Source organism: Schistocerca nitens, chromosome 2 (genome assembly GCF_023898315.1).
Source record: "Schistocerca nitens isolate TAMUIC-IGC-003100 chromosome 2, iqSchNite1.1, whole genome shotgun sequence".
Classification (NCBI taxonomy): domain Eukaryota; kingdom Metazoa; phylum Arthropoda; class Insecta; order Orthoptera; family Acrididae; genus Schistocerca; species Schistocerca nitens.
This window is the reverse complement of record NC_064615.1, coordinates 542,825,619-542,837,929: the sequence shown is the minus strand read 5'-3', so window position 1 is coordinate 542,837,929 and position 12,311 is coordinate 542,825,619. Positions and strand designations below refer to the sequence as shown.

The 12,311-nt window shown below is 42.5% G+C and overlaps 1 protein-coding gene across 1 annotated transcript; it reads right to left on the bottom strand.

The window, feature by feature from the left end:
- Window positions 1–2,284: 2,284 nt before the first annotated feature.
- On the bottom strand, window positions 2,285–7,876 carry LOC126236528 (uncharacterized). Its single transcript, XM_049945894.1, has 3 exons — window positions 7,742–7,876; window positions 3,366–3,590; window positions 2,285–2,700 (listed from the first exon to the last, which is right to left on the bottom strand). The coding sequence occupies exons 1-3, from the start codon at window positions 7,767–7,769 to the stop codon at window positions 2,639–2,641; spliced, it is 315 nt and encodes a 104-aa protein (XP_049801851.1). The 5' UTR covers window positions 7,770–7,876; the 3' UTR covers window positions 2,285–2,638.
- Window positions 7,877–12,311: the final 4,435 nt, after the last annotated feature.

Sequence of the window (12,311 nt, the reverse complement as noted above, 5' to 3'; positions counted from 1 at the left end):
GTTACTGCAAGCAAATCTGATTTTTTTTCAATAGAACAAAGTTCAAATCTTGGTGGATACGGGTCATGTATTTCCTTCATCTTATGAATAATATTTCTACCATTTAGATTCAACTAAAGCCTCAGATAGTTTCACTGAATTAGAAAATAATTTTCCTACACCCCTGTGTATTTGATCCACATAGCTACCAATATACAGATAGTAGGGTCATTGGACAAGTTTGGTTTGTGCATGTTTGCCATCGCCACGAACCATGAAGAAGCAGGCAAGTAGGAATGATGCAAAAGCTATTTTAACGATTAGCCATTGGTCGCTTATGTTTTCAGCACGCTATGTAAATAACTGGAAAAGATCCAGCCACTTTTTAAGCCTTATTCATATAATCAGTTATGGAGACTACACCCCCTCCCAGAAAAGTAAACAAGAGAAAATGCTATTTGTAATTGAAGCTTTCACCCAGGAAATTTTTATGGAATGGATAAAAAAAGCTTTCGATGATCGTGCACTAACCACAGATATTTGAAACGCAGTTACAACCTACTAGGGCCTTCGTCATTGACATACAAGGAAGAAACGTCACGTCAATGGTTTGCTGATTAAAAACGGAGTATCACTTCAGCCTAAGGTATAAAGAAATGCAACTGAACGCTGCGTTGTCAAAATAGCCACTGCAGAGAAACTATAAAAACGTGAATTCGCTGGCTGGACGAGCATTTCAACATCATCCCTGCATTAGTTACTGAACCAGTTTGCATGTCTTCCACTGGCTGTCAAATGCAAAAATTGTAATGCGGATTGTTCTTCATTCTGTATCGTATTAATGAGTTTGATCATTAACTACTTGCTCTTTTCCTGCTAGACAGACGTACCGATAGTTCCATTTATCTGTAGTTAAATCCTCTACCATATAGACATTTTCGATGTAAGAGAGTTCGTTTGAATAAATTCTTCGCATTTAAAATAACTTATTAAAGAGCTTTGCCTTTCAGGTTCATTAAACCAGTTTCCACAGCTCGTCGACCAGATTGGCCACTGTAGTTTACGTTGAGTTGTTGTTGCTTCTGACGAACCTGAATGACGAAGAGAAATAAGCACGAACACCGTCATCCTTGTGAATTCTTTGTGTCTGAGGATCCTTTCTGACACAGTATGTGATCATCTAAACCCTGCCTTCACAATAGTTAATTACCCAGCAGGAGTAATAGTAGCGATATGGAAGTTGTTTTTCTTGTTCCATAAAATGACATTATTGTCAGTTCGAACACAAAAAGTTGATGAATATCGTTAGTAGAAAGACATGGCTACAGCTCAATAATTCTTCTTACATGTCTTTTCATTATAGTATATCAACACGAGTTTTAGTATGAGGGCTTGTTGAAAAATAATGGCTCCAAATTTTTCATGTGAAAACTCTTAAGCTTTCTAATGGAAACAGTCTTTATTAACATTCTACATCTTTATTCTTCATATATACACGTTTACTCCTCAACATGGTCGCCCTAAAGACGAACACAGTCCTCGCAACGAGAAACCAGTATGCATTTAAGTGTAGTACTTAAACATACGTGAAATGTAAAGAGAGAAATGCAAACTGGACCGCGTTGCCTGCCAAGGATGGGGGATGTGGGCAACAGCAGGGGAGGGTCCTGGTGAAGATACAACGACTCTTTGTTATATTTTTACAAACTCATACAGCGCTGACATTCTTCTGTATACGCTCCATTTTCTGGCACTGTGCGGCGTTCCCTAGAAATATTCCGGCATCGTAGCTGCAGGTGTATACGTGTGGCAGGTGGCGTGCACGCGCTGCTCGGGTCACAGAGCGCTTCGCTGGCATCTGCGGTTTGGGAGGCGACTTCAGATGGCAGGATGTGGCCGCGTTGCTACCACGGGTGGCAACCAGGGGTTCTGTAACGCTGGAGATGGCGTCGTTCCAGTGGCACGGCGATGGCGTTGCCCAGAGTGCAGGTCTGGTCATCGGTGAGGAGCAGGAGCAATCGGATGGCCGGCCAGAGAAGACACCATTTATTCTTGCTTTCAACTATTTCATGTGTTATCCAGGAAAGGCAAGGACAAGCCACTGTGGCAGTCATAAGTCTCTGCAGTGACCATCGGTGTCATCGTTCCACTCAACGTGTGAAGGCAGGAACAGGGTATTTGGATGGTCCATGGTTAGCATGAATGGATGTGATGTATTGCGTACATTTAATACGCAGTTATACTTTGCCACTATATATGTAAAGCTACAGATTAGGAAATGTATTCTACAATTGAAATATAACAGTTGACGACATGAAAGAACAGTTGTATTGTGTCAGAATAAAACTATTACAAGGCCAACAGAAAGATACAACAGGCAGAACCATGTTTTAATTAATAATTTTTCCACTCAGTTTCTAGCCTGGTTGTAAAACTGATTTATTGCAAATCTTGAAGCAATCAGAAACTATCACAAAACAAGAGATATTGATTCCACCGGTTTCTCTTGCTAGTGAAAGGGGTAAGTTCTACACTTTTGGAATTTACTTCTTTCTGTGAAAATTGTTGATGTCTTCAGTCAGCAGCACAGCCATCTGGTCTTCACTCAATCCCAGACGAGTCAGCTCCTCCAGGATGAGCCGACACACTTGCAATATTCCTAGTTCTTGGGACAGTCTGACAGGACTGGTTTACACAGACTCTTTGGTTTCACCACGTAAACTACAACAAATAGAAGGAACATATTTCAATAGAGTTAGAAACTATGAATAGAAATATATACTATTTTACATTTACTACTGATAGCACGATGATAAGTCATCAACTATTTACATGGCATGAATTTCATTTTTCGCTCTCTTATGGTGCCATAACAGTGAGATTGTGGAAGACCTCTAGGTACCAAACAGGCAACACAATTACTGTCAAAATAAACCCCGCAGTAAGAATATCTGTTGCCTATTAAAATATCTCTTCGCTAAATGTTGAAACCAAAGCCCATGGAGAATTCATGTCGCTTTACACAACATAATTCAGATAATAGAATACAGATTCTACATCGTAGAAAGATTAGAAATGCATCACATGTAAGAGTCTAAGAAATAACTGGAAAAAAAGGATTAAATATGTGCTGGAAATTGCTCTGAATAGTTTTGGTGAAGAATCTCAATGAGATGTAATTTCGTAAAGTGCCGTATCTTGCATTGTTCACGGAGAGGTTATATTTTGCCTTTAAGGTATAACGTAAGGATAAACACTTTCCCTTCATGGTTTGATTTAACTCATTCTCACATTCACTTTGGAACGCTTCAAAAATTTTATAGTCAACAGTTTGTGGTTATCTTGTCAACAATGGACACAAAATCGTGCTATTGAAAATAATTTACCCTTCGGTAGTAGGTGGTAGCAAGAATACAGCTTCAGTGAATTGGCGTACAAGTAGAACTTGTTGTCTGCCTGGACACAAATGGTATCCTCGTCTTCTTCCGTGTACGACGCCGCCACCAATGTTATCACAGCCGGGATGGTGGCTGACGACTGTTCCTCGCCATGGTTGGCGGCAGTGGTCGACTGTTCTGGTTGTCCTTGGACCACCGCAACTGCGACCAGTGCTGTAGAAAACAGTGAACATTATTACAGGTTGCAACATTGTCTACTGGCTGTTGGTGCAACTTTACCATCTAGCACTCTGCTACTATTGTCTGGTAATGTGACACCCATGAGCTAGGTTGACAATACGGAGATAAGGTGCAACTCAAATGACTAGTGCCACAACTCTGCCACTTGTTGAAGTGACTCCTCTGAATGGTAATGGTACTCTGTTGTCTGGTAGACTCTAAGTTGTACATGAAAGTCAATGTAACTGTTTCCAGAATGAGATTTTCACTCTGTAGCGGAGTGTGCGCTGGTATGAAACTTCCTGGCAGGTTAAAACTGTGTGTCGGACCGAGACTCGAACTCGGGACCTTTGCCTTTCGCGGGCAAGATAATGTCAAGGGTACAACGAGGAAGTGTCACATGCCCACTACTGATCACAATATATCGGATAAAAGAATAAGTACTGCATACTTTGAGAGGTAGTTTAGATCAAACCATTAGAAATGTCCAGTACAAATGGGCTCAAAACGCTTTCCGTAAGAGCTATGAGCAGTTTGGGAAACTGTAAACCGTATTGATAGTTCTGGGTAAGTGCAGCACATACATCAATTCTAACTGAACCAGTATGTATTGTGAACAGCTTGTGAAAACCATTTACATTGTAGTTTTTTCTCTGCATTTGCCAGAATAATGGGAGCCTCTTATTACAAAGACAATAGCAACCACCATATTGAGCATGACCTTTAGCGACGACTCACAAATGCACGTCACACGTCACATGTAACACCCGATGTCTCATGTATTTTTCAGCTTCTTCCTTTCATGACTTTATAACCATTTCTCGTGATTACAGCTACTTATGAATTTTGTCATTAATTAAATTTCATCGAAATATAATGTATGCTGGATGAATAAATAAGAAATAATTACATAGATCGTTGCAGTAAATAAGCTGCCAGAGTCAAAGAAATTATGTTGAACTAACACGAGGAATATATTTCACGGAAAAATAACATCGTTTTCGCGAACGCACGGAGTCCTAGAACAGAGGGCACAGATGAGTTGCGAAGCGTCTATGGTGTGGTAGAGATACACTCCTGGAAATGGAAAAAAGAACACATTGACACCGGTGTGTCAGACCCACCATACTTTCTCCGGACACTGCGAGAGGGCTGTACAAGCAATGATCACACGCACGGCACAGCGGACACACCAGGAACCGCGGTGTTGGCCGTCGAATGGCGCTAGCTGCGCAACATTTGTGCACCGCCGCCGTCAGGGTCAGCCAGTTTGCCGTGGCATACGGAGCTCCATCGCAGTCTTTAACACTGGTAGCATGCCGCGACAGCGTAGACGTGAACCGTATGTGCAGTTGACGGACTTTGAGCGAGGGCGTATAGTGGGCATGCGGGAGGCCGGGTGGACGTACCGCCGAATTGCTCAACACGTGGGGCGTGAGGTCTCCACAGTACATCGATGTTGTCGCTAGTGGTCGGCGGAAGGTGCACGTGCCCGTCGACCTGGGACCGGACCGCAGCGACGCACGGATGCACGCCAAGACCGTAGGATCCTACGCAGTGCCGTAGGGGACCGCATCGCCACTTCCCAGCAAATTAGGGACACTGTTGCTCCTGGGGTATCGGCGAGGACCATTCGCAACCGTCTCCATGAAGCTGGGCTACGGTCCCACACACCGTTAGGCCGTCTTCCGCTCACGCCCCAACATCGTGCAGCCCGCCTTCAGTGGTGTCGCGACAGGCGTGAATGGAGGGACGAATGGAGACGTGTCGTCTTCAGCGATGAGAGTCGCTTCTGCCTTGGTGCCAATGATGGTCGTATGCGTGTTTGGCGCCGCGCAGGTGAGCGCCTCAATCAGGACTGCATACGACCGAGGCACACAGGGCCAACACCCGGCATCATGGTGTGGGGAGCGATCTCCTACACTGGCCGTACACCACTGGTGATCGTCGAGGGGACACTGAATAGTGCACGGTACATCCAAACCTTCATCGAACCCATCGTTCTACCATTCCTAGACCGGCAAGGGAACTTGCTGTTCCAACAGGACAATGCACGTCCGCATGTATCCCGTGCCACCCAACGTGCTCTAGAAGGTGTAAGTCAACTACCCTGACCAGCAAGATCTCCGGATCTGTCCCCCATTGAGCATGTTTGGGACTGGATGAAGCGTCGTCTCACGCGGTCTGCACGTCCAGCACGAACGCTGGTCCAACTGAGGCGCCAGGTGGAAATGGCATGGCAAGCCGTTCCACAGGACTACATCCAGCATCTCTACGATCGTCTCCATGGGAGAATAGCAGCCTGCATTGCTGCGAAAGGTGGATATACACTGTACTAGTGCCGACATTGTGCATGCTCTGTTGCCTGTGTCTATGTGCCTGTGGTTCTGTCAGTGTGATCATGTGATGTATCTGACCCCAGGAATGTGTCAATAAAGTTTCCCCTTCCTGGGACAATGAATTCACGGTGTTCTTATTTCAATTTCCAGGAGTGTATGTGTGTCAGCTCGCAAATGCCAAATGGTGATTGTTATCTAAATGGTTTTACAATATGTATGTGGGAAGGCAAAATGTAATTAAGTCAGGACGTGTATGGACACAGAACATGATAGCAAGAAGATGTTGGAATTAATGAAGACTGCTGTGTGCATATATTTTATTCAAGCTGATGACTAATCAAGAGGAGCATACCGCCATTAATGAATTTCGTAATAAGCATTACATCGCACCAGAAGCAACACATCGCAAAGTAAGATATAGCCAGTATTTTTATATACTCCTAACAGGCATTCCAGCGTAACCGTAACTTTTTGGGACATTCCTCAAAGCAAACTGTATAGATTCAGGTAGTTAACCATCAAGTGCGTACTACTCTCAAACCATAGCTTCCGAGAAAGTCGTAAGTAAAAGAAACAGTTAAAATAAATTCGATCCAGTTAGTGTTACAATTGATTTTAAATAAAATCTCATTGTAATAAAAAGTCATAGTATCTATATTTGTTCATACAGTGTTGCACACCTACGGTAATGCACACAATCAGATCAAACTAGAAGTGATTCAAATGCAATTCATATTTTATTGACAAAAGTATGCTGGCTAACTGATAGTCAAAGAAAGTTTACTATTTTATGTTGTGTTCTGTAAATAACTTTATTGCATATGTCTACGTAGCATCAGTATTGGCAGATAACAGTTGCCTTAAATGGCGGTTTCTATGGCATCATTTCCGAAGTAACCGGTAAAGAATTGTCCTCTGTTCTGGTCACGATTTAACATATTTTCAAACATACAGCATTATCATGAATTACGTACTACAACATAGCTTCTATGGAGCGTTACTAGTCGTTGCAGAAGTATAATTAACATTATTGCAGGCTAGATGAACGTCTTCAGTGTTCATGTTACACGTGTTTTAGCATCTAAGCTATCGCGAGTGCATTTCATTTATTTGCCCCATTACCTTTCTTGCCCAGTATTTGCGTGATTAGCTGTTTACCAAATTTAACTTTTGCCCCTTTTTGGAGCTGACGACCTTTCTACTCTGCAAAATTCGTTCAGACGACATTGGCATATCAAATTACGGCTAAATTCAGCAAAACTTCATTTTTTCCCATGCTTTTACATTTATATCGTTGTTGCACACAGTAAACACTCGTGTGTTAACGATCAGGTCGTAACTCACTACGCTCTATCAGTAAACATTGATATTTGGATTAGATCCACTGTTTCCATTGAACGATGGGTACACGTGTCACGAAAAACATTTTTCTAATCCAGTGACAATATGAGGAGTATATGCTGCTACACAACAACAAAAAACGTGATCTCATTTGATTACTCGTTGTTTTACTGCATTCTGTGAATGATAGTAAACAGCTTACGTAGACTTGATGTGTTTCAAAGTAGTCAAGATGAAAAAGTGCTCATGCCTATTAAGGTGTGCATTTCATGATCCATGTGCAAAGGAATTTTTTTATTGTTTCCTTCCATATAATCATCTCTCAAAATTGTGGCTGTGACCAATTCTTCGCCGAGCTTATAAATAGATTTTCACTCGAATAACTATCTCAGAAATCATGCAAAAAGAAGGTAATAAAAAAATGTTTATCGTGAAAGGAAATTTATATTTTCTGCCAATACTTACCAGTAACATAGATCAGAGCAGACTTCATTGTACTCGATAAGAAATACTACTGCTCTCGGTCTTACATGTTCATTTATATATGTTTAAACCCCCAATGGCATCATCGAATGTTATCATATCGCTCCTTTCTGATTTTCCGCTCCAGGAACTCTGGTTGCAGCAACAAGCAGCGGAATGACTTTCCCTGTTTTTGGCAAGCTGTATTATCGTTCATTCTGTCTTATTTATTACCATCGCTATTTCAAAAACCGTTGTCAAAAAGACGGGTTATCATACTGCACCGTTCACTTCCTTCTCATTCGATGTAGACGCGCTGGGTAGCCGAGCCATCTGAGACATCTTGTCACTGTCCGTGCGGCTTCCCCCGTCGGAGGTTCGAGTCCTCCATCGGGCATGGGTATGTGTTTTCTCCATAGCGTAAATTAACCTATGTAGTGTGTAGCATAGGGATCGATTAACTCAGTAGTTTTGTCCCGTAAGATCTTACCATAAATTTCCAACTTTCATTCAATGTCATTGTAAGAAGATTGGTATCCTTCACCCTTCTCTCATTCGGTGTCATTCTAGTAGAGCCGAGAAAGCAAAAAGACCGGTGTCCATGTAAGTTAACTTCCACAGCTCACCAACACAGCTTAAGTAGATATCTTACACGCATCTTACGGGCAGTACTTGTTAAATGTGCAGTGAGAAGAAAAAGCTCTTGTAAAAAAGTGAGTTCTTACAAATAGCTCATAAAGCTTTTTTTAATTAATACGGTACAGTTTTCGCACAGGCAAGAAATGAAGATTTTTTTTCTATCAACGAAGTTTGTGATAATGCAGTACGGCTCAAATCCTGAAGAAAAGAAATGTATAGATGCCACTGATCGTTTATATTATGCGCTTTGCGGTCTAAAGAGCTTCCCATTTTGAAGGTGAGAGAACTGCACCTAGAGGATAGTACACCGAGGACCTAGGTGCGGTGTAATTTTAAATACATACACTGAAGCGCCAAAGATGCTGCATACGTATTAAAACACAGAGATATCTTGGCAGGCAGAATGCGGCGCTGCTGTCAGCAACGCCTGTATAAGACAACAAGTGCCTGGTGCAGTTGTTAGATCGGGTACTACTGTTAAAATGGGAGGTTATCAAGATTTAAGTGAGTTCGAAAGCGGTGTTACATAGCCGGCGCACGAGCGTTCGGACACCTCATCTCCGACGTAGCGATGAAGTGGCGATTTCCCAATACGACCATTTCACGAGTGTACTGTGAATATCAGGAATCCGATGAAACATCAAATCACCGACATCGGCTACCGGAAAACGGAGAAAATCTCATGAATCCATGGAAGAAGCATGACAGCAGGGGACATTCAAATTGGTGGAGCCTCTGTAATGGTGTGGGACGTGGGCAGTTGGAGTGATATGGGACGCGTGATACGTCTAGAAACGACTCAGACGGGTGCCACGTACGTAAGCATCCTGTCTGATCACCTGCATCCATTCGTGTCCATTGTACATTCCGATGGACTTGGGCAATTCTAGCAGGACAATGCGACACCCTACACGTCCAGAATTGCTACAGAGTGACTCCAGCAACACTCCTCTGAGTTTAAACACTTCCGCTAGCCACCAAACTCTCCAGATATGGATATTATTGAGCATATCTGTGATACCTTGCAACATGCTGATCAGGAAAGATCTCAACCCTCTAGTACTCTTACGGATTTACGGACAGCCCTCAAGGTTTTACGGTGTCAGTTCCATGCAGCATTACTTCAGACATACCATGTCGAGTTGAGGCACTTCTGCGTGCTCCTGGGGGGCTCTCCACAATATTAAGCAGGTGTACCAGTTCTTTGGCTCTACACTGTAATATATAGATTAAATCTGTGAGCGCTGTGTCGGATGGGCGTGTTAGATTCTTTTTCCTGTAACGGGAATGAAACTGACGCCTTCTGTCGACACTGAGCGTCGCATGAAAGTAGACACGAGTACGAAAATGCTCGTGACTACTCCTCGGAGATCAGTTATATACACATTTTAAGTGGCGAATCGATAGAGCGTTCCCATATTTAATCTAGTGCGACATTCGTTTTAACGATATGTATTAACAGGGCAGTGAAATCCGAGCTTCGAGCTAAACGCCCTCTCACCCCAAACCACTGTTATTTCGAATTCAGTGGTATGAATCGAGAACTAATAGGAGGTCAGGAAGTATGTCTGTTATGTTTTCTGATGAAAGCTGACAATGATGGCCGCTGAGGGCCTGCAGTCTGTATGAGTGTTAAACACACTGGACCTATACCGAGAGTCATGGTCATGGGTGCGATTTCGTATGATGGCGGGAGCACTCTCGCTGTTATCCCACGTAGCTGAATCAAAATTAGTACGTCGATCTGTTGATTCGGACTGTTGTGTTGCCATTATTTAATAGCATCCTATGGGTGATTTGCAACAGAATATCGCTAGCCTACACAGCACTATTGCTACATAACATGCTCTACAAAGTGTCGACATCTTGCCTTGGCCTGGTCCATCAAGAGATCTGCATCCAATCGAGCACCATGAGACCAAAACTCCAGCTTCACTCATAGCCAGCATTAACCGTCCCTGTACAGACGAACCAAATGCTTAATGCCTGTACGTTTGCGTATTCGCATTCAACATCCTGGCTGTTACACCCGTTTTTAATGTACCAGCAATGGCTTTTCTCGCGTTTACGATAACCTGTGATCATACGAATACAGACATTTGCATACGTTGTCTAGTCAAACGTATTCCAGAATTTTCAATACTGCCGGCCGCGGTGGCGGAGCGGTTCTAGCCGCTACTACAGGACTCAAGAGAAGAGGTGACTTTCAACGCATGTCTTAAAATTTCTGGTGTGCACTATTTATACTCGACTGAAACTGTTTTTGTTTTACAAAATCTTTATGAATAAATAGGTCTTTACACACTGTCTTTATTTTTAAATCGTTTTCTAACACAGAAAGGTTGGTGTAAGTAAAGTATAACTCGCTTCATAAGTACAAAGTTTAGAATGATTAAAGTTCATATTATATGACAATGGATATCAAAAGTTAGGAGATGCTGCACTATGATGGTTGATGGGTGGTTCCGCTGATGAAGACTAGGTAACAGTGACCCGAGGACCGAATCTACGAGATTGCATCTGGACAGCGAGGTTGACGCCCGAAACACGAGTACGATGCCTCAGCGTAGTTTGGTTGCATCTGAAACAGGTGTCACCTAGTCGTCCATTGCAATGCGGTTACTTGCAACCGTTGTGCAAAGGAATCAGAAAAATACAACACAACTTACATAGGTTGTGCTGAAAGGAATAGCGTTGGTAAAACGCAAGTATTCTTTCAAATAAATATAGTAATAATGCCTTAAATAAAAAAGGGTCCATAATCACTAGGGCTGACTCCTTCATGGCACCGCATAGCGTCCAGTACACCACGAATTAATGTTATCCCTTCGAGCAGAATCTTTTTCTGGCAACAGTCAACAGCATCGATATACTTGGAATAACGCATTATACCCACACTTATGTCTTACAATAAATTTGTTCATTACCCATTTCTAAGATGGAACACTTTCACATTGGAAAAATACTCACTGTAACAAAGTCACTGGTTACATAGCATGCATGTCATGTGAAATTGATACAATAGATATTTTTCCACTGTAAGTATGATCCATGATCAAAACTGGCAATGAATAAATGTGTTACGTGGCAACAAATGTATAACACGCTTTTCTCTATGTTCATCGCTTTGAATCAACAGATGAACTCAACAGCAGCATTGTAAATTTAATTTTAACAACATGCAGTGAGACAATGTCTCTCTGTTTTCTCTGCATTTCCAATACAGTTAAGTCAATAACCACCACACACACACACACACAGCAATTCACATCGACAGTCAAGTCGCAGATGTGATTGGTGCTGGCAGTGTGATAAGGCAAACCTGGGCGATTTTGTTTGTGCATGATGCATACATTTAGGATCAAGTATACATCAATGCTAAATTATCAGCCTCCTTTTCCTGTTAACCAATTGTTTGTCTAATTGATTTATGGACCCCTGGAGTTGAATTATGACCCCCAGGGATTATTCACCTTACTTAGAAACCCCCACCCATGACTCTCGCACTCCTCATCTCTCAACCTCTGGAAGAGATACATTTCTGTTGTCATCCCACCAAAGTCCAGTTTAGAGTCACTTTTCCCCCTTTCCCCCTCTTGGGAAATCCCCCAGACTTAGTGTACACTCTTCCACATACCTCTCTTCTCCCCAATCAGGATATTGGTGGGAAAAAGACTCACTTTGTGCTGAAAGAGGGATTTAAGATAGCGTCTTTATTTGTTTACTTTATTTTTGTGGTGTTGGGTTAACCTCCACAATCCAAAGCCCCTCAACCCCACTCTCACATTTTCCAGTCAAGTGCGCATCTGGTGCCTCAAATATGAACATACAACCACCTTCCACAACCACTTGTGAATTGGCGGTAAACTGGCTGTAGTGGAAGTTACTGTCTTTACTTTTGGTGGGAAATGTGTTCAGTTTACAAGATGTTGAC

Excerpts from the sequence above, each read along its gene's own strand:
- LOC126236528 (XM_049945894.1), bottom strand. The coding sequence starts at position 7,769 with ATGAAGTCTGCTCTGATCTATGTTACTG. Across the intron at positions 3,591-7,741 it reads TGCTCTGATCTATGTTACTG|CACTGGTCGCAGTTGCGGTG; the intron begins GTAAGTATTGGC and ends TGTTTTCTACAG. Across the intron at positions 2,701-3,365 it reads CTACCACCTACTACCGAAGG|TTTACGTGGTGAAACCAAAG; the intron begins GTAAATTATTTT and ends TATTTGTTGTAG.